Raw genomic sequence first — 19,577 nt, 5'->3', positions numbered from 1 at the left:
CAAGCATCATAAGCAGTGCAGACCCTGCTTACACTATTTTCTGATTCACCACCTGGTCATCCGTGGTAAACTTTTGCTCAGGAGAAAGCCACTTATGTAATGCATTCTGAGCCATAACAAAGCTGTTCTCACTGGAGAGGCCATCCAGGAGGAGGTCTCTCCTCCCAGCTTGGCTGAGGCTCTGTTCTGTTGCGTGCTCTGGCGTCAGGTGGGTGTTATTGCTAGGGAAAAGCGCAGATAATCTTCCTGTAACTTGTGGAGTGCCTTTTGTTCCCTGCTCCTCCTCTCCCTCTGCACCTGTATTCCCCTTCCTCCAAATCACTTATTCTGCCTTTCTTAAAGATAGGAAGAATATTCAGATGTTCATAACAGTTCTGGGTAGCTGAATTATAACGTATCCTTTAGTTTTTTTATGCTTTTCATCATTTTCTAAATTTTCTATAAAAAGTATGTTTTACTTAAGATGTCTTTTTCTGATTATAAATGAATGTATGTTTGTTTTAAGCAAAAAAAAATACAGCAGTGTATTAAGTAAATTAGCATTTCTAGTAATCTTCCTCTAATTTTGGTGAGGTTTTTTATGTGCACATAATGGCCTGCACATTCACATCCATGTGTGTTTATTAGATGTAACTGTCAGACTGTAACTTGGTCTATAATATGTACCTTTTTCCCATTAGTCAATAGCATGGATGGCCTTTTAAAGTTACGTGTAAGCTATCGATCCTATATCTGAAACTGCATGGGAGCCAGGGAGGTCATTTAGGTGAGCAGAGTGAGTTGAGGTGATACAGCAGCAATGGGCAGGCTCCATGGTGAACATGCAGTCCTCACCTGAGGAGGCAGCTGATACTTCACACTAGGGATTTGGGTTTTGGTTTTTGTTTCTGCAATAGGGTTTATCTTTGTTGGATTTTTGATATTCCACGAGAGACCGGAAACCTGGAATTGTTTAATTGAATTTTTGCAACTTTTCATATACTGGGCAGGCCAGTCCGCAATCTGTGTCCAGGGATGCAGGTGTTTACCACTGAATATAAATGTACCTCCTTCTATTTAAGTAGCTGTTTTAGGAAATATAAGTGTGTTTCATCTTTCTGTTTTTGGCAAGTTTTTTTCTGTGGACATGATGGCCAGCACAGTCACATCCTTCATTGAAGTTGATGTGTTCTTTTTCTACAGTGCTGGCAGACACCCCATCTCAGATGGGAAACTGAACAACAAATTAGTCAAGTCCCTAGACCGGCGCAATTCTGTTGAATTCTTTAGCACTGTCAAGAGTTTCGCCCAGGACCTTATGGCAAGCAGCTGTTACTCTTCTTTCTTAAATGTATAGTGAAGGATTCAGAGAGGAGGTAAAAATTGCAGAGTCTAAATGTAGAATAGAGGTATTTCAATCACTCGGCAAAGGATTCTTCGTAGCACTACCCTGAATGTAGGAATTCGGTGGCCCGGGACTGCAGGTGCTCTGTCCTTGGGTCTGTCAGTGTTTCATCTAGTCCATGTGGACTGGAAGGTGAGGGGGGAGAGCAAGGGAGCACATTGCAGAAAGGATCTTGTTTTTAATTCTGACCCATTAGTATGTAGGATTAGATTCATCTCCAGCAGATTCTGGAGCAGATTCGTTCCTCCTTCCTCCTTGTGATGGCCCTGTGAGGTTCTTTCCTTCTGGGCTTGTTTCATGGATATGTGGAAGGAAACAAACCATTTCCTTTACTCACATCTTTTTTACCTGCCCGAACTTCCATTTTCTCTTCTGTAGGACGTGATTGCTGCTTCAGCTAATCATAGAGTTGTTGAGGGGATTCCGTTTTCAAGAACCCTTGAAAGAAACTAGTGCAGTGCTCAGCAATGTTGGTTCCCTTCCTTTCTCTTTATTCTTTTTTTCAGTGTGAAGCTCTTAGCACACCTCATTCAAGTGATCTTGAAGAATCCAGACTGTTCAGGTTGGGGACTGTGTACTGACTTATGAGCAGTAGTAGCCTGAAGAAGTAGAGCTGTCACTTGGGGCATTATCGTGCTTTAAGTAGAAACTGATTTCTTTTGTTTATAGTTTTTGACGTGTTTCTGTTTTGGTCTGACTAGGAGGAGCCTGATCTGGTTAGTGCAATTTATGGCCGAGGGATAGCCTATGGAAAGAAGGGACTACATGTGAGTATGTAATAGTTACGATTGCCATAGTGCCTACCTGACCTGACATGGACCAGGGTTCTGCTAGAACTGCTAGTATTGTTCTTTGAGTTATGATGGACAAGCAATGGTATTGTTCCAGTTCACAGATGAGAAAATTTGGCAATAGATGATGTGCCAACAATCAAATGGCTAGTTAAGCAGTGGACTGGGATTTACACCCAGGTCTTCTGAAGTCAATATTGAATAATTGGACAGTAGACTAAGAAAAGCATGAGACTTGCCTGCATTCCTAAGAAATAGTCATTGATAAAACTAGAGACTAGACATCAACAGTGCAGTAAGCCTTAGATTTTGAGTTTTTTTTTTTTTTTATCAGTTGTCAGGGGTTGAATAAAAGAGCAAGAGGGCTTTTTTAAATTATATTTTGCAGATAAATATTACTGTAGCTGTAATCAAATTATTCTCTTTATTTCTCCAAGGAAGGCTACAATGATAATAATATTTTATGCAAACAAAGACACTGTGCTATAAAAGTGGAGATTTCCCTGAGATTATATAGTAAATCATGCAATTGTCTAAGATTCAGCTCTAAATTTTTAGTCTAGGACACTGTCCACAAATTTTTTCTGTTGTCTCAAATGTACTAAAATATTCATATGAAATTGTGCTTTAGAGAAATACCACTTTTATAACTTAAAGTCTAACATTCTTATTAAATACTTTGATTAATTTTATTAAAAATGTTATAAGTATTGTACTTAGCTGGTACCAGCTTGGTGGAGAAATTTTATTTACAGACTTTTGAGAACACATTTAGAATTGAGAAAGATGGAGGTATTCAGGACAGAAATAGTGTTACAGTCATAACCTCAACAGATGACCAGGGTTGAAATTGCCCAAGTAGAGGTCAAAGATGAGCAGCTTCTTCTAAATTCTCATCTTTTAAAATTTTATATTTTGATGTGATATTTGGTTATATTCTTAATTTAAAAAGTTATATGTGTGTTTTTAATATAAAATTAACATACAGATGTTAGAGACAGTTTACCTAGTCTTCTTAAGGTGTGTAGGTCCATAGGCTATAGATTTGCTTGATACTGACTTGGTCCATTTCTGTTCCTCCTTTGCTACTGGTCAGCAAGCATCATTCCACTTGCTGGTATCCATATACTTTCCCTTGAAATTTGTTGATTCAGTATTTAAACAGATTACATTTAGATAATATCCTGCTGTCTCAGGAACTTGTGATAGGTAGCCCAGTCCAATGTGCTATCGATGGGTAGGTAGACTTGAGTGAGTTAAGTCCATAGTCCATATTCATTTCTAATCAATTAGTTCTGTCATTACTAAATTATTAGTTTTTCAGAAAATCTTTTCTACCTCATTTTGAGTTACAGTATGTCTCATACTAAGCTAATGCCTTTTCAAGGACATTAAGAATGCTGAGCTTGCTCTGTTTGAACTGAGCCGAGTAATTACCTTGGAACCAGATCGTCCAGAGGTATTTGAGCAGCGAGCTGAAGTGAGTGTGGTTTTCTTTTTCCCTCTGTCATTATTGGATTAGTTGAAATTCTGGTTTTTTTCCTATTATTTTATTGCTTGTGAATTTTGACACTCCCTTATACCTGCTTTGTTTTCCTATATAGATTCTAATACTTTTAAGCATGGTTGAAATTACTAGAAGACTGTGGACTGAGTGATACTCCTGATCTCACAATGAGAGTGATGTTTAGCATTGAAATATGCAGTTATGATGTGTGCCACTTCTCTCAGTATTCAGTGAAAAATATATCACACATGACAATTTACTATATATGTGTTACATATATACCTACACATATATGAAACATACTTTGATAAAACTTAATATGATAGTTCGGTCAAACTGAAATATATAGCCCCCGGAAGAGTTTATTCTGAGGATGCATGTGTGTGTGTATATGTGGGCACTTGTGCAAGTATTTCATCATTCTGAGACAGACCCGTCTGCAAAGATCAGGTAAGGATGATTATAACTGGACCTTAAGGAACTTAGGATCTGAAGTGGAGACACAGAGGTAACATGGTGATGGCGCCACAGGGATCCTTACTGAGGCTGACAGCCAGAGGTGGTGCTTCTGTGGGGAAAGTAGGGGGAGGGAACAAAGGGACTGTTTGCTGAGACTGACTGAGGAGGTGAGGCCAGGGCCTATCAACTCATGACCTGGGGGACACAGTGGAGAATGCATTTCAGAACAACAGGTATGAGTAAGGGCAGTCCTTTCAATGTTTTCAAATGAAATGTGTTCTTTATACCATTTTCTTAAAATAACAGCAGACTATCGAGGTTCCATGTGTGTTAATACATTCAAGCTGAATAAAGCTGAACTTTTACTCATCTGATACGGTATGATTGTGTTGTTGAACTAAAAATATTTACTTTTGGCTACTGCTACTACTGTATTATTGCAGTGGCGAGACAAGGGTGCAAAATGGGACCAGCTGGCCCTGCCTGTCTTCAGGAGAAAGGAAAAAAAAAATACCTTGAGACAAGAAGAAATTAAACTCAACAAATTTAGGCTTTAGTGCCTTAAGAGTTGTAATTTTTTAATTAATTAGTTAATTAGAGTTACAGAGAGAGAGGGAGAGACAGAGATCTTCCTTCTGCTAGTCCACTGTGCTGATGGCCGCAATGGCCAAGGCTGGGCCAGGCCAAAGCGAGGGTCCAGGAGCCAGGAGCTTATTCCAGGTCACCCATGCGGGTGCAGGGGTCCAAGCACTTGGGCCATCTTATGCTGCCTTCCCAGGTGCATTGGCAGGAAGTCAGATCAGAAGTGGAGCGGGTGGGTCTTGAACCAGGTGGTGGCTTTACCTGCTATGCCACAATGCTGGCCCCAAGATTTATTTTATTTTATTTGAAAGGCAAAGTGACAGAGGGAGAGACAGATATCTTCCATCTGCTGCTTTGCTCCCCAGTGACCGCAAAGTTGCAAGCTGTGACTTAAGCTGCTGCACTACAGCATTGGCCCCAAGAGTTGTAATTATTAGCCAGAAATATGCACAGACTAATCTTTTTTTAAAAAAGATTTATTTATTTATTTGAAAGGCGGAGTTGCAGAGAGAGGGAGGGAGAGACACAGAGAGAAGTCTTCCATCCATTGTTTTATTCCTGAGTGGCTGCAACAGCCAGAACTGGGCTGATCCGAAGCCAGGAGATTCATCTGGGTCTCCCACATGGGAGCAGAGGCTCAATTACTTGGGCTGTCTTCCTCTGCCTTCCCAGGCACATTAGCAGAGAGCTGGATTGGAAGTGGAGCAGTCAGGACTTGAACCAGTGCCCATATGGGATGCTGACACTGTGCACGGAAGCTTAACTTTCTAAGGCACAGCACTAGCCCCAAACTAATCTTAGAGTTGGAGAAAGTATACCTGGATTGGGCCAGGGGCCACATACAGGTCTTCATGTGGTGGATACACAGCAGAACAAATCTGTATGTCTCCCCTGGCACTGTTAAAGATGCTGTGCTGGGATTCCAGTGGAAGCCATGAATCTGATGCTTAGAGAATTTGTAGGTGATTACACTATCTGAGTGACTGATGTGTTTGCTGTAGTCAGGAACAGATGTCAGTGGGGAGGCAGTTGATCCAGTGTTCCAGGTCAAAATACTGGATAGTTCAAGCACACAGAAAGGCCTGAGATGGTTGGTGGTTGGTATCACAGCCTCCCTGGCTTTGGTTGTTGGCTTTCTGATGTGGCTCTCAAGACTCAAGAGAGCTTTGAAGCCTTGTTGGAGAGAGCTGTGGCAGTGGTTGAAGATCTCATTCTTAGTATAAAAGGCAAGCTTGTTACTGATGTTTTCAGACTGATCACTGCTAATATTATGTTCTTAAGACATGAATCGAGACAAACAACTTCATATCTGGGTCACTAAAACCAGCCATCCAACCAGGCATCAATTCACAACTAAAGAGATATTCTTATTTTGCTACTATTTGAACTAGAACAGAAGATTGCTCAATGTCCATAAGAAGAGTTGTTTGGAAAGTTCAGCACTTAGGAACTGCAGTGAACATTGTAAACAGAACAAATCCATCCTCCAAGAATGAATTATGAGGCTGTTAAAGAAAATAAGCAGACACCTGAACAACTGGCAATAAAGAATGTTCCAGGAGGAACATGTAGATGTCAAATATATTGTCCAGTGTTCAACAGCTGCATTGGATACTGCCCTATCTAAATAAAGCAATACCAGAAGCCATTAGTGATACTCCCAGCCTATATGTCCTTCTCCTCAAGATCAAGGAGCCTTGGAAGGTGTATTTGGTTAAATGTAAGACATCTGGCATCATTTGCAGCACTGTTAACACCCTCAGTCTCAGTTGTGCAATGACTTTGGTTTCTTTGGTCAGGATCTTTGCAGATTGCGAAGTTGCACAAGAGTACATCAAAGTGGACAGATTTTGTGTGATCACATTTAGTATTTGAAGCCCTGTAGCACACATATATTTAGATTGTTTCTTTTTTTAGTTTATTAAAAAAATTTTAGATTGTTTATTATAAAATATATTTACAACAAAAATCACTTTTTTCATTTTTGAGAGAGAAAATAGTTTTTAATGCTTGAACACTTAAGAACTATATTTATAATGTTTTTACTCTCAAAATTATATAAAGTGTCTTTCAGTTCAGTCTCAAAGTGAATTATATATTTTGTTGGAAATTTGAGTTTTGGGATGAAATCTCAGCTAATGATGTATTTTCTCTTATTTATTTTGGATCATAATCCATGACTATAATTTTTTTCATCACTGCACAAGACTTGCTTTTGTTTAGTGGCTAATTTGGTGGCTAATGCAGTAGTCATTTGCTTATTGTGTTTTATGAATATGTTTACTAGGATTTTTTGTTTGTTTATTTGTTTTTTAAAGATTTTATTTATTTACTTGACAAGTAGAGTTACAGACAGTGAGAGGGAGAGACTGAGAGAAAGGTCTTCCATATGTTGGTTCACTCCCCAAATGGCTGCAATGGCCAGAGCTGAGCTGATCTGAAGCCAGGAGTCAGGAGCTTCTTCCAGGTCTCCCACGTGGGCGCAGGGGCCCAAGCATTTGGGCCATCTTCTGCTTTCCCAGGCCATAGCAGAGAGCTGGAGTGGAAGTAGAGCAGCTGGGACTTAAGCTGGCACCCATATGGGATGCTAGTGCTGCAGGCAGAGGATTAACCTACTGCACCACAGTGCCTGCCCCCTGTTTCCTAGTTTTTATTCCAGTTCTTGCCCCTGCATGAGACAAAGGCATAGGCATAAATAAAGCACACATATTAGAGCAGGAGTGAGAGAGTGAGAATACACTCAAGTATGAGTGCAAGTAACCTGTGAGGAAAAAGCTCTCCATGAGAGGGCCTGAGAGGCAAGAGAAGGAGCCAGAAAAGAAGGCTGCTCCCTTGTCCAGCAGTCCCGTTTATGAGGGTAGAGCTGGTGCCCTAATTGAATATACAATATATACAAATAGGATGAAGTTTGGGTGGGTTTTAGTTTGCGTGAGGTTTACTGGGAGCTTCATGGTATCTCTACTTGGGGTTTAGTTCTGTGTGTTCATCATGGTGTTTCCTTCTTATTCCCGGATGAGACGTACGTGCATCACAGAGAAGTAGGTAGGTGTACTGGGTGGCGTGTTAAGGGGTGGAGTTACAGTGCAGGGTTTGAGGATTGAAATCATGGGTGTATCTTACAGCTCATTTATTTCCTACTCCCTCCCTAGCTCCCCCATCAATGGAAAAGATACTGATGCTTTTTTCTTCCATGACTCCAGTGTTATGTTAGAATGCTATGATAAATAATGAATTTAATTAGGTAGATTAGTTGAGAGTTATTTGACAGGTTTTCAGAATTTGCATATGTAATAAAATGCCAATTATTTGTGTAACATGGTATTGGTAATTAGAAAAATAAGCTTGTCTTAAAAATACATAGTAATATTTCCTTCTGGTTTTCCAGCTACATTATATCATACCATTTGAATATGTCAGGAGTTATTTTATGAGAAATCTTCTTCTAAAAGTCTAATGAAAACAATTTAACCTTAGTAATGCATATTGACCATTGAACTGGGTTGTGCTAATTTATTTATGTACCTAGGAGTTGATAAGCTTGGTAGGGCTATTTTTCCTTCCAGAATATAACTCCAGCCCACTGTGCTTTTTGAATTTTCAGGCATATGTTCTCCTTCTTTCTCCTCCTTCCTATCATTCTTACTGCTGGTGATGGGCTTACTGAAATCCTCTCTCTTGTTGGTTTTAAGCTCCTGTAGAACAGGAAATCAGTTAGTAAAACTTGATAGAAATGAACTGTATTTATAAAAAAAAAAAACTCTATGTGAGTATATAAACCCTACTTTAAGGACATTTGTTCAGGATACAGTGCCTGTGTTTCATTACATGAATATTAATACCCATTTTGGATTTTCCTGCCTTTTTGGTTTATTTTTGTATTCTGAACTGTCTTCGGTGTTGTCATATTTCTTTATTGCTGTCCAAATGAACTTTTCCAAACAGATTTCTAGATCTTTTCCCTCCTACCTTATAAATCATACTGATAAGCTGAGAGTTGTTGATGCATAGGAACCTACAGAACACTTGGAATCTTAGAAATGGTCAATCAGCTTTTACTACTATAGAAGATATAGCTGAAGATCAGGAAGGAATCTAATCTATGTTCCATAATTTGTTTATTTTAATGGCTCAGTTATCTTTCAGACTGATTTTGACATCTTTATGCCAAAATTTGATTTGAAAACTAAAATAGTTTTCAAAGGAAAAAAGGTCACATTTCAAGAAAAGCGGCATCTGTTATAACATAAACATGAAGCAATGACAAGGCAATTTCCACAGTTGTAGTTTGTCTCCCCCGACCTGAGCAAAAAAGATTAAGGGCTCCTTAGTTCACTGACTTTGAACCCCACTGCATAGTGTGTGGGGGTCAAGCATTGCACCTTGCTAAAACAATAATTTTGTGACTAGAGTGTGGTAAGGTAGAATTGAAAAAGTTAAAATGTTTGCAATTTTAGAATTGAATATTAGAACTTTTCCTGATTGTGCGTTTTGGATTTCTAGATCCTGTCCCCTCTTGGACGAATTAATGAAGCAGTGAATGACCTCACGAAAGCCATTCAACTTCAGCCCTCAGCACGACTCTACAGACATCGGGGGACCCTGTACTTCATATCAGAGGTGACTCATTTTTGTCTTGAAACATTTCCTTTCATGATGATAAAGATGTTGCTTTTCCGTTGATCTCAGAAAGCTACTTACTCTTTGGTAGACTTGGGTTTGAACCATCTATTCATATATTTGTGTTACAAGATGGTTATAAAAGCATTGTTTTTAGTTGAAATTAAACTCAGTGGAGAATATTAAGGAGATAGGAAGATTTGGTTCATGACTTCTGCTTCAGCTGTTTTTTGAAAATGTCAGCACAGGGATGCAGACTGCCATATTTAATGATTATTAAACATAGAGGAACAATTTGGATTTCTGTGAACCCAAGAACCATAACCTAAACTAGCATGGCCTTCCACACTGTAGCATCTCTGTGGAAGTGACCCGAATTGAACAAGATTATCTTTTATCTTCACAGTGGTATTAATGATTGCCACAATTACTTTTGTGGGTTTGTAGTACTTTTAGTAAAAATTTCCCATTGCAAAAGAAAATATATGAAAAAAAAACCCTGAACATAGCATATTTTAAGGTTGTTCTATGGCATAATTATTGTGGCTCTATCCAGGATGCTAAAATGCTCATACCAGAAGTTTTTATAACAGATGATCACTTTAAAAGTATCTGAAATGATATTCTTTTCATAGTTGAGACAGAATGGTTAAATTAAACCTTTGTGAATTGTTTAAAAATAATTTCCTAAACAAGCTTATTTTAGCGAATAGTGTAAGTATTCAACTGAAGTTTATAAGCATGCAGTGGTTCTTTGAAAGCCAAAAAAGGATACCAGATGAATGGGGATTTTTTTTTTCTGTACCAGTCAAAAATATTAAATGTTCAAAAATCTAATGAGTATTATTTTACCCCCCCCCTCCTTTTTGTAGGACTATGCAACAGCCCACGAAGACTTTCAGCAGTCCTTAGAACTGAACAGAAACCAGCCTATAGCTATGCTATACAAAGGTTTAACTTTCTTTCACAGAGGACTTTTGAAGGTGAAAGTGTTGTGCAATCTGTGTACAGTATGATGGTCCCACTTCCCTTTGAGGGTGGGTGGAATCCAGTTTGATGTGTTTTAAAATGACCTCTTCAGTATTTAACTTATGTGTTTTAGAGAGAACTCAGAATTGGAGAATTGATTGAGCACCTACTATTTGCTTGGTTCTTGGAGGAGGTACAGAATGGGAAAGGACCAAAGGCCAATAAGAGGGAGGAACAACACGTCACACCTACAAAGGATGCAGTAACAACGTTCCAGAAGGAAGGACTTTCAGGCAGAGGAGGATAGCATTGGGGAGCTCACTGGAAGATGGAAACAGGCAGTTTGCACAGCAGCAGGTAGTCAGGCGTGAGTCTGAGGAAGATGAGGCTCTCCAGTTAGATGAGGGCAAGTTCTCAGTCCAGAGTACTATGCTAAGCATCTTGACTGAAATGCTTCATCCCAGGGGAACTGTAAATTCTAAGCTTGGGGAAAATGTATAGTTCCTACCAAATCTCTATTTTTTTTTTAAGATTTATTTATTTATTTGAAAGTCAGAGTTACACAGAGAGAGGAGAGGCAGAGAGAGAGAGAGAGAAAGAGGTCTTCTGTCTTCCATCTGCTGGTTCACTCCCCAACGGCCAGAGCTGCACCGATCTGAAGCCAGGATCCAGGAGCTTCTTCCAGGTCTCCCACATGGGTGCAGGGGCCCAAGGACTTGAGCCATCTTCTACTGCTTTCCCAGGCTGTAGCTGAGAGCGAGATCAGAGTGGAACAGCCATGTCTTGAACTGGCGCCCATATGGGATGCTGATGCCCATATGGGATGCCGGCGCTTCAGGCCAGGGCGGTAACCTGCTGTGCCACAGCGCCGGCCCCCAAATCTCTAATTTTAACATGTAAATTCTGACAGTATGGTGGTTGAGAAGTTGAGAGTTGGAGAGACTGAGTAAGAGACACCGGTTGTATTCCAGGTTAGAGGTGACAAGACATGTCTGAGATTGGTGGTAATATGAGTATTGCTTGAAAACTGCCTGGATGAGAAGGTAGAAGGAAATGGGAAAGTTGTCTGAAATGGGTATTAGTGTGGGGTGGAGATGGAGCTTTTAGGATGTTCCCTTTTCCTGCCCAGGCACCCAATTCCCATGCTCTGAGTCTGTCTGCTGTGCTGTAGGTTTAAGCCAGGAGCCCAGGGGGGCTAGCCTTCTCCCTTGGTCCTCCTCAGTGCCACAGAAGGCCTGGCACATAGTAGGTGCTCTAGAATAAGACATATCCATGTAATCTAACTGAAGAAAGACTAACCCAAGAACCGAATGCAGTTAATTTGCACGGCCAAAGCAGTGCCTTCTGATTCACAGACCAAGCAAGTCTTCCTAGGAAGGTGGTCCTTAACCAGAGTTTTGTAGGCCACAAAGAATTGCAACAGCATGTGATAGCGAAGTGAGCCGGGGCAGAAAGAGCATACATTTATTACTGACAGTAGTTCTGAGTATTTTGAGGATCTGACATCCACACACATGCTTGGCCAAGGGTGGGGGTGAGGTACACCTGTTAAAAGGCCAGATGTTACAAACCCTCAGTGTTGAAGGCGGAGCCTGTCTCATAGTGGCTGACTCAATGTATTAGCAAGGTCAATGAATTTCAAGAACAGGATATTAAATTTGGTTAGGAAGTCTTTTTTTTTTTTTTTAAGATTTTATTTATTTATTTGAAAGGATGACAGAGGGTGAAAGAGAGAGAGAGGGAGAGGTTTTCCATCTGCCGTTTCACTCCCCAAATGGCTACAATGGCTGGAGCTGGGCCATTCTAAAGTCAGGAGCCTGGAACTCTATCCTGGTCTCCCACATGTGTGTACTTGAGCCATTTTCCACTGCTTTCCCAGGCACATTAGCAGGTAGCTGGATTGGAAGTAGAGCAACTAGAACTTCAACTGGCTCATTTATAGAGTGCTGGCTTTGCAAGCACCAGCTCAACCCACTGCACCACAATGCCAGCCCCTGGAAGCTCTTAGTCTGAGCTCTTGCTTTGATTTTTTTTTTTACCTGTACTCTTCAACTTACCTGAACTCTTTCAGCTTCATAGCTGAAGAGTAGAAAGAATCCTACTGTCTGACTTTTAAAGTGATTGTACGGATTAAATAAAATCTACGTTAAAAAGTACTTTGAATGCTAAATTAGGAATCAAGTATTTATTATAGATTATTTTGCCTGTGAAATTTGATCTAAGTTGTGTACACTTAAAAAAAGAAAGAAAGAAAGAAAGAAAGAAAACCTTCTCGTCCTATTAAAAACCAAACTAGAAAGGATTCTGCAATTTCTGCCTCAGACGCCTCCCATGCATTTTGCAAGGGCATGGCAGGGAGCTCTGTAAAGCTTCTGTCTTCCTAGGGCATTCAGACTGGCCACTGAAGGCTTGGAGAGCAGTTTCTTAAAGCCTGCTTTTAGCAGCTCCCAGATGGACTTTGTCAGTTTGTTTTGTATCTGCCCTCTGTTCCCATCATCATTCCTCATAGTCACCTGAAATAAAAACGGTTAGAACCACAGTGCACCTCACTCTATCCCTTCAGGCTCTCATGGAAGAGAAAAAGGTTCAAAACACAAAAAAATACCAACTCCTAAAGAGGTTAAAATATTTTTGAGAGTAAACAAATGCAAACAAATGATTTCACTTTTTAACTTTGTTACTGTAATGTAGAAACATGGGCAGAGTTCTTTGGGAATGAGAGTTTTTTCAGGAAAGAGCTATAACTGAGACACTAGCTATAAATTGGGTAAGAACAAAAATTCAGTTTGGTTTATTCCAAATCTACATGATGCAAATCTAGAAACAGTGTTTTTGTTTCCTGAGTATTAGCATCTCCTAAGTGAGCCAGTCTTACCAAGTTATTTGGTTCTTCCTCTCTTCACCAAGTTCAAAGGCACAGCATCAACAAGTTTAATAGATAGGAACTCTTTCTTTGCATTTTTATAGATATGCCATCTGAAGAGGTCAGAGTGGTTATGTATTATCATTCATTCCAATAGCACCCCAGAGTCAGAAAAGGAACAGAGGGTGTTTCCCATTACACAGATTAGAAAACCGAGTCTGTGGTGAAATGACTGGATTAATGAATGAACTTAGTCCCCACATTTCTACTTAGTCTGCACATTTCTATTTCTTTTGTTAACTAAAAGACAGCGTGTTAAATGAGCTATTGAGTTTGAGCTATTTTCAGTATCCTAAAGGTGGTCTGTCCAGGTCAACAGCAATTTAAAAATTAATTAGGTGGGTGATTGCTTATTTACTGTATGATATATTACATTAAAAGTATTCAGTAATATTACATGACAAATATCACAATTGTCCAATTCTGTGAATGTGTAAGACATTTTGGATTTTTCTAGAGAAATAACAGCAGAAATTTGTATATGGAATTCCCTCTTTTATTTATGTTGTAAGGATATTTCGAAAACTGTATATTGTAAGCGCTTGTTTTTATCAGCCTTTGCTAGGAGAGTTACCGGAGAGTGTCTCTTAGTTATAATGAACAGCCCCAGTGCTCGGTGACCATCAGATAGAAAGAAAGATGGTGAAACTGAGAGTGGTGATGATTGCATTTGCCAAGCAAATGAATTCCGAGCCAGTTCGCATGTTGAGAGATTGATTTATTCGAACATAGTTTCTTTGTTCCCAGCGGCTTAAGATCTTGATTCTGCTATGTCCCCTCTTTGGCAGAATGAGGTAGAGAGCTGTGAAGTGATTAGACAGGAACCCTGAAACCAAAGACTCTTAAAAGCTGAAGAGAAATCAGACTTTGAAGAACTGTGGCGTCCAAGCATGCCGTAAGTGGAGTGGGCGGCAGATGCCTCCTGGGCATCTCCACCTAGATGTCCACAAACACTCCAGACTTAACACGCCCCCAACTGGACTCATGACCCCCCACCCCTTCCCTCCCCACCTGCAGCTGTCCCCCTCCTGAACTTCCTTGTGTTCGGTAACGCTCTCACCAGCTCCCTGGGCTCTTCAGCTTAAAAGCTTCCTACCCTTTCTTCTCCCTCATCCCCCATACCCAAGCAGCCACCAAATTCTGTCTTAGTTTGCTTTTAAATATGCCTCCCGAATTGGACCCTTCGTATCTCTCCTCAGAGACACTCTATCAATTTGAGCTTTCATTATCTCTCGCCTGGACTACCGTAGCAGCCTTCTAATTGGGCTGCTTGTCTCCATTTTCTCACTGCCCTAGTCAGTCTTTGTTGTTAGCAGTAATCTATAGAAAGTGCATTTCCTGAAGCCACTGTGTGCCTGCCTAAAGCTCCCTAGTCCTCAGGCTTGTGGGGTGATGTCCGGGCTGCACCGCTTACCCTAGGTGGCCCGTGTCCACCAGCCCTGGCCTGCCAGACTAGCCTGGTCCCTTGCCTTTGCCTTGTCCCCCACCCCCACTCACTCACCCTACACTTCTGCCACACCAAATTTCCCAGCATTCTCCAGTGCTCTGTGCTATAGCACAGTATTAGTTCTCCTGTCCCAAATGCCCTCTTTCTTTGCCAAATTTCTTTGCATTTTCTAAAACCCAGCTCCGTTGTCACTTCCTCAATGAAGCCTGTTCCAATAACACTGCCCCCCCTTAGTGATTTCTTTTTCTTTGTCCCCAGAGACCTACTCATACCTCTATTGTAGCTCCTAATTTGTATTCTAATAACCTGATAACATAATTGGCTTTCTAACTAGACTGTGCATTCTGAGAGGACAGAGATAATGACTTGCTCATCTGTACCCCCAGTACCTCACGCTGTCCCCAGCACATAGTAGGCGCTCAATACATGTTTGTTGAATTAATGTAGTTGTGAAAATTCTAAGTGACCAAGGCTATGCCATGGCATGTAGAGTGGTTTTTAATATGTCTTAATTGTTAAAATTTCTCCATCGCCATCTGTTTACCAAACAGCCAATATTCAGAAGGAGTCCTTAATAAGTAGTTGTCATGCCCATGTTTGACTTGGAAGAATTTGAAAGCCAGCCTCTCTTTGCTTTGCTGTCTGCCCAGGGAAAACCAAGATGCAGGGCACAAAAGACTTTTTGAAGAGAATTAGGATTGTATTACTTTTGCAAAACTATTTTGTGTAGCTACCAAATCATTAAATATTTATTGAGTGCCTACCATGTGCAAGGCATATGACATCTTTTGTAGTTCTTCCTATGTATTATCTGAACAGGTCTGAATTATCTAGAGTAAAATCTTTTTCATTAAAGCTATTAGAGACCATGATACTTCATAGCACTTAACCTTAGTAACTTATGCCATTTCCTGGGTAAAAATGTGAATGTCTTCATAATTACCGTAAATAATTAAGTCACAGTGGGGAATCCATTCAACAGTAGTTTAAGTCTAGGTTGTTTTTTCTTAACAGAATAAAGCATAGCATTTTATTCATTGTTTTCACAGAGAGGGAGGGAGTTACAGGCAGTTGCCAAGTGCACCGTGCGACTCCTGGGGTGCTGCCAATGCCTGTTGCCTGTGTAGAAGTTCTCACTTCCTCAGCCACAGACCTGATATTCAGCAGGCAGAAGCTGTGCCCTGAATGCCCCCAACCTTGTGGTTTTGTTCTATGTTGTGTTACTGTTTATTTTTCCTTGGAGGTAGGAATCTTTCAGATAGGCAATGTAGGATCTATTTTGCTTGTTTCATACTCAGTCCTCCCTTGGGCTTTCTTTTTTGTCTCTTTCATTGGTTCAATTTTAAATGCTGCTAGTTCTGAAGATTTTGATTTTGAATTCTGTTACTCAGCTATTAGGTTTACTTTTGGTCTATAGGGCCTTTATTAATTAAAGAAATAATATTAATATGAAAGTGTTATTGTTAATACTTGAAGTCCTAATGAAGTAGTTAAAAATGGAAGCTGTTTGCTCATTTTAAAAGGAAAAAAACTTAAGGCTTATTTTTCATAGTAAAGCATTTGTTCAATGCATGAAATTAAGTCCTCCTGATAGTTTGTTGCATTTTCTACCTCTCTTTTTAAGTCCTCCTATTTAAAAAGAAAATCCGTCAGAGACCATTAATAGTATTTATTTAGATTCTTTAGTGATTTAAGCAAAATTAAATTTTAAGTTATGCAAATGAAATAATTTTCTGTATGCTTTTTACAGGAAGCCATTGAATCCTTCAAAGAAGCTTTGAAGCAGAAAGTTGACTTTATTGATGCATACAAAAGTCTGGGGCAGGCCTATAGGTAAGTAAAGAAACAATAGTTAGGGTTAGAGAGAGAGTGAAGAGTAGGAAGACCATATAGCCTCCCATGAAGGGTTATTGAAACAGAAATTGTGTTTCATAGCCAAAAGGAGGTGGTGATTTTAAATTGTATAGGCACTTATGTACTTGTTGGTAAATTCTCTGGTGTGTGTCAGATGTTATCATGTTACATGTTATTATCTCTTAAAATGACTAATGTATATATGTATATATGGAGAGATTGGTCGATTGATGCAGATGTCTAGGAAATGTTAATCCTCTGAGAATTACTCTTTAAATAGTGGCACTTTAAGCTGTTGAATTAAAGATGCTGCTGCTGCTGCTTTTTTAGACAGTAACTAAGATTAATTTCCAAATCACTATCAAGAGTCCTAAAATAAAGGGATTGGAAAGTATGATTATTGGCTGGTGCTGTGGTGTAGTAGGCTAAACCTCCGCCTGCAGCACTGGTATCTGGTATGGGCGCTGGTTCGTATCCTGGCTGCTCCTCTTCCGATCTAGCTCTCTGCTTATAGCCTGGGAAAGCAATGGAGGATGGCCCAAGTGCTTGGACCCCTGTACCCACATGGGAGACCTGGAAGAAGTTCCTGGCTCTTGGCTTCAGATCAGCTCAGCTCTAGCCATTGCAGCCATTTGTGGAGTGAACCAGCGGATAGAAGACCTTTCTTTCTGTCTTTCCCTCTCTATAACTCTGCTTCTCAAGTAAATAAATAAATCTTAAGAAAAAAAGTATGATTATAAAATCTCTCTGTTGAGAACAAAAAATAGTGGTTAGAACCTGGCTTCTTGACTCCATGCACTCATTCCTCTGACTAACAGAGCTATTTTGACTTTTGGCTTAAAAAAAAAAAAAAAAAGTATTCTGTGATCTGAAAAGGATGTGGCATGGCGTGATAGAAGGAGCTCACAATTTAGCAATCAAAGAAATTTGATTCTAGTTCTGGCTTGGCCATTGCACAAGTGTGTGTTCTTAATGTCTCTGAGCTTCAAATTTCTCATTTGTAAAGGTGCTAGAAAAGCTAGAAAAGATAGACAGTAATAGAAATTCTCTCTGTTAGGTGCCTTATGCAGGAAGAGTAAAATTTAAGACCTTTTTTTTAATCTAGTGTGTTAGTTTGAGAAACTCCCTTACGTTAACTTGGAGAAAATGTACTTGGGCTTTTTGATGTTAAAGGACTGATGTTTATCCCTCCTGCCCCATAGAATTGTCAATATATATTGAAAACAGATTTAAAAGTGTCCTATAAAGTGCTGTATGAATGCAAGGGGCATTATATATATACTTTTTTATAAGGGAAAGGGTTTATTGGTGAGGAAACCCAAAAGACCATAGGAAAGGGGCAAAAAAGGAAAAGAGGGAGAAGGAGAGTGTAAGAGAGAGAGCAAGAGAGATTGTGAGAGAGCCACACGTTCAGGCCATGGGGCTTAGGACCGAAGCCTGTGGGCCAGGGCCTAAGATGGCGAGTGAGGCATAGATGGTGCCACATAGACTGCACCATTTTACTAACATTCCCACCTTTTGTTCTTAATAAAACAGGAGTTGTATGCGATTACATTAGCCCCAAAAGTCCAGGAGGGGTAGAGGGATGACGATCTATCTTTAGAGCTACTTCCTACTGACGTGGGGTGATGAAGTACTCTCTGCTGGCATGGGGTGATGTCTTAAGCTGCTGTCTCCTGGGTGGGGAGCCAAGTATATCCCTGTAGCAGCATTTGGTTGATCTCCTGGTTGCTGAAGGCCTTGGTTTGTTCCTTTATCACCTCCTGTAAACACTTAAACAGACATGGTAGTATAAAAGACAGGGTGAGAATAGCAACCAATGATCCTAAGAGTGGCATTAACCAAGTAATGAGAAGATTTCCTAGAGGAGAGGAAATGAGGTGGTGGTGGGGCCCTCTGGACCCTTGTGAAGACTGTTTGATGGATGTGGTTTAAAGCTGATCCCAACCAAGACTGGGAGAAAAGCCACTCATCTTTTTGCAGGGAGAGGGGTTTGTTTGTAGAGAAATTCTGAACAATCATACAACATTAAGTGGGGAAAAGGACCATCAATACACACAGGTCAGGGGTAGAGCCATTGATGTTAGAGTAGGGGCTATGATTAAAAGAGTGAGGCCCCAAGTGGGCTGGATAGGATCTAGAACAAAGGACAGAGTCATTGGCGAACCTAAGAAAGCGGCTTCCTAAATACGAATAAGTTTTCTGATTGAGATGTGAATAGAACCTGACAGAAGGCACTTGATAATAATCAAGTGGGCTTTAAGGCCTTGCCAGTTATGAGGTCCAGACCTATCTGTCTCTTCCCATGGAGTACGTTCTAAGGGAGGTGTGAACCTCCTTGGGAAGGCACCTTGTTGACTTCCATTACCTAGCTGCCCTGGGAGGAGATCTGGCCAGGTGAAGGCAGATGGCATCTTCAACAGGAAATTTACAGTTGAGCCTGCAATGTTACTGACTGCTTGGCTGTCTTCTTAATAGTGGCAGTTACTTTGGAAGCTGGGCCGAGCGAAAGGCTTTTCGTTTAGAGCCAGCAAGATCTGTGGCTCTGACCTGGGCTTCCTTCGACTCCAGGGCAGCTGCATTTCCAGTGATCCAACTCTTGGCTGGCAGAGCTGCCAGGGCTCTACATAAGCTGACTTCTGGGCATTATATGTATGTGAGAGTATATATATATACACACACACACACACACACACACACACACACATATATATATTTAAGATTTATTTATTTTATTTGAAAGAGTTACACAGAGAGACAAGGTGAAGGGGAGGGAGAGAGAGGGAGAGAGGGAGAGAGAGGTCTTCCATCCGCTGGTTCACTAACAGATTGCTGCAAAGGCCGGAGCTGCGCCGATCCGAAGCCAGGAGCCAGGAGCTTCTTCTGGGTCTCCCATGTGGGTGCAGGGGCCCAAGGACTTGGGCCATCCTCTACTGCTTTCTGAGGCCATAGCAGAGAGCTGGATCAGAAGTAGAGCAGCCGGGACTTGAACTGGCGCCCATATGGAATGCTGGCACTGGAGGTGGCGGCTTTACCCGCTGTGC

The 19,577-nt window shown here is 40.6% G+C and overlaps 1 protein-coding gene and 1 pseudogene across 4 annotated transcripts in view; both read left to right on the top strand.

Annotated features, from left to right (window-relative positions):
* LOC100357412 (tetratricopeptide repeat protein 13) overlaps positions 1–19,577 on the top strand; it is a 64,651-nt gene that overhangs the window by 32,679 nt on the left and 12,395 nt on the right. For 3 of the 4 annotated variants that reach the window (XM_070055519.1, XM_070055518.1, XM_070055516.1), the window contains exons 5-9: positions 2,086–2,151; positions 3,563–3,655; positions 9,224–9,340; positions 10,213–10,323; positions 16,430–16,512. In XM_070055519.1, the coding sequence (XP_069911620.1) occupies positions 2,086–2,151; positions 3,563–3,655; positions 9,224–9,340; positions 10,213–10,323; positions 16,430–16,512 (470 nt within the window). The remainder of the gene's footprint in view (positions 1–2,085; positions 2,152–3,562; positions 3,656–9,223; positions 9,341–10,212; positions 10,324–16,429; positions 16,513–19,577) is intronic. The other variant, XM_070055517.1, reaches the window with a different exon arrangement.
* On the top strand, positions 4,056–7,620 carry LOC108178140 (26S proteasome non-ATPase regulatory subunit 14 pseudogene; annotated as a pseudogene).

This window comes from Oryctolagus cuniculus, chromosome 13 (genome assembly GCF_964237555.1).
Source record: "Oryctolagus cuniculus chromosome 13, mOryCun1.1, whole genome shotgun sequence".
NCBI classification, from domain to species: Eukaryota; Metazoa; Chordata; class Mammalia; order Lagomorpha; family Leporidae; genus Oryctolagus; species Oryctolagus cuniculus.
The sequence above is the reverse complement of the archived record's forward strand: the minus strand, read 5'-3'. Positions and strand labels throughout refer to the sequence as shown.